The following is a 1,709-nucleotide window of genomic DNA, read 5'->3' as shown; positions in this document are numbered from 1 at the left end:
AGTTCAATAAAGAGACAGCTCTGGGGAAAAAACTGTTCTTTAGTCAAAAAAACTGTTCTTTAGTCAACACAGAAACACATTGACATGAGTCTTGTTGATCTGTATTGTTTCTTGTTTGTATCTTACAGAGAAACCGTGTCCAGCTGAATGGAGGACGTTCTGTTCTTCCTGTTATCTCCTCTCTGCTGAGACTGGTTCCTGGAAAGGCAGACAAGACTGCAGAGACAGAGGAGCAATCTGGTGGTGATAGACAGCTCTGAAGAGCAGGTACAGTCCATCATAGGATACAGGATGCACTTATTTTTTTCTAGGTATATTTAAGTATATGATTATGTTAAAGTTAAGTTTAGTGAAGAACTAAATATTTGTAACCTGCACACATATCTTGGTTAAACTAAAATTAACGGGCGCTTGGTAGCTCACCTGGTAGAACGTGCGCCGATATACAGAGGCTTAGTCCTCGATGCAGGTTGAGGGTTCGATGGTCTTTGGCGTTAGACTCCATCGTTATACTAATAGTTGGTATAAACATCAGCCCCCCCCCCCCAAAAGAAAAGACAGACACGTGTGGCGATGAAAGCCCGAAGACCAGATCGAAGGAGGCTCCAAACCAATTAGCTGGAGTAGGTGACTAGAGGTGTAAGGGAGTGGGGGTTGCACTCTTTACCTGCAGCAACAGCTGAATAGCAAGGGGAGAAACACATTTTAAAGCAGGGTTGTGACTCTGTGATTGGCCCTTGGAATTAAGGTACCAGTCTATTGGTTTAGCAGGAAGGTGAATGCCTCCACCAGCTGATCAATTTAGGAAAGAACAGTGATTAAGAGTAGGTCTTCCTGAAAGGATTTACGCTGAGCTACATTTAATCAGGAAACTAGTTGCAGATACGAGTTATACACAGCATGTAACATGTACATTATTAGGATAACAGCTCAATTGATTAATGAGGTGCTCAATTAAAACTTGGTCTTCCTGAAAAAATTTACACTTAGCTACATTTCTTTTACAGACGTTTCTCTTTGAATTCGTCAAAAAAAATGCTTGGTTTGGTTTGACTGACAGAGATGAGGAGGGGACCTGGAAATGGGTAGATGGAACTCCACTGACTCTGAAGTAAGGCTTCACTTTGATTTAATATAGACATTAACTTATGTAATTCCCTCAAAGCTGAATTTTTGCTGAAAAACACTTAATGTCCCAGTCATCAACCTAGAGAGCATTATGTGACAGAGAGGAACTGTGTTTATGTCAGAGATTTGCAATATCATGATTGTCTTTAATTAATTTGTTAGGAACTGGGGGAAAGGGCAGCCTGATAATGGCGATCCAGATCCAAAGTGGGGCGAAGAGGACTGTGCACATTTTGTCGCCACTGAGTGGAATGACCTGTCATGTGAATCTCCTATGTACTGGATCTGTGAGAAAAAAGCTTAACTTTGACATATGTTTTGAAAACATACATTTGATAATGCTTCATACAGTGTAAGCTAGGATCTCCATCATGATGAGATAATGTGCATGTGTGCTTGTGTGTCCATAACAGGGTATCAGTGACAACAAAATATGACTAATATGTACAATGCCTGATTAATCTATATATAATATAAGCTACAATGTAACCATCTCCTCTTCAATCTATTGTGTCTCAGCCGGGCGTACATGGGGACTGTTTTTTGCAATTAATAAATAATCCTTTAAAATCAGTGACAAA

The 1,709-nt window shown here is 40.1% G+C and overlaps 1 protein-coding gene and 1 long non-coding RNA gene across 2 annotated transcripts in view; both read left to right on the top strand.

Annotated features, from left to right (window-relative positions):
• Positions 1-210, top strand: part of LOC116689651 (uncharacterized) — a 5,072-nt gene extending 4,862 nt beyond the window's left edge. The window contains exon 4 of the long non-coding RNA XR_004332062.1: positions 129-210. This is a non-coding gene — a long non-coding RNA (uncharacterized LOC116689651). The remainder of the gene's footprint in view (positions 1-128) is intronic.
• Positions 1-1,709, top strand: part of LOC116689650 (CD209 antigen-like protein C) — a 24,308-nt gene extending 22,599 nt beyond the window's left edge. Inside the window, exons 5-6 of the mRNA XM_032516227.1 lie at positions 1,008-1,111; positions 1,291-1,709. Of these exons, the coding sequence (XP_032372118.1) occupies positions 1,008-1,111; positions 1,291-1,432 (246 nt within the window). The 3' untranslated portion in view covers positions 1,433-1,709. The remainder of the gene's footprint in view (positions 1-1,007; positions 1,112-1,290) is intronic.

This window comes from Etheostoma spectabile, chromosome 5 (assembly GCF_008692095.1).
Source record: "Etheostoma spectabile isolate EspeVRDwgs_2016 chromosome 5, UIUC_Espe_1.0, whole genome shotgun sequence".
Taxonomy (NCBI): Eukaryota; Metazoa; Chordata; class Actinopteri; order Perciformes; family Percidae; genus Etheostoma; species Etheostoma spectabile.
This window is presented reverse-complemented; position numbering and strand designations above follow the sequence as displayed.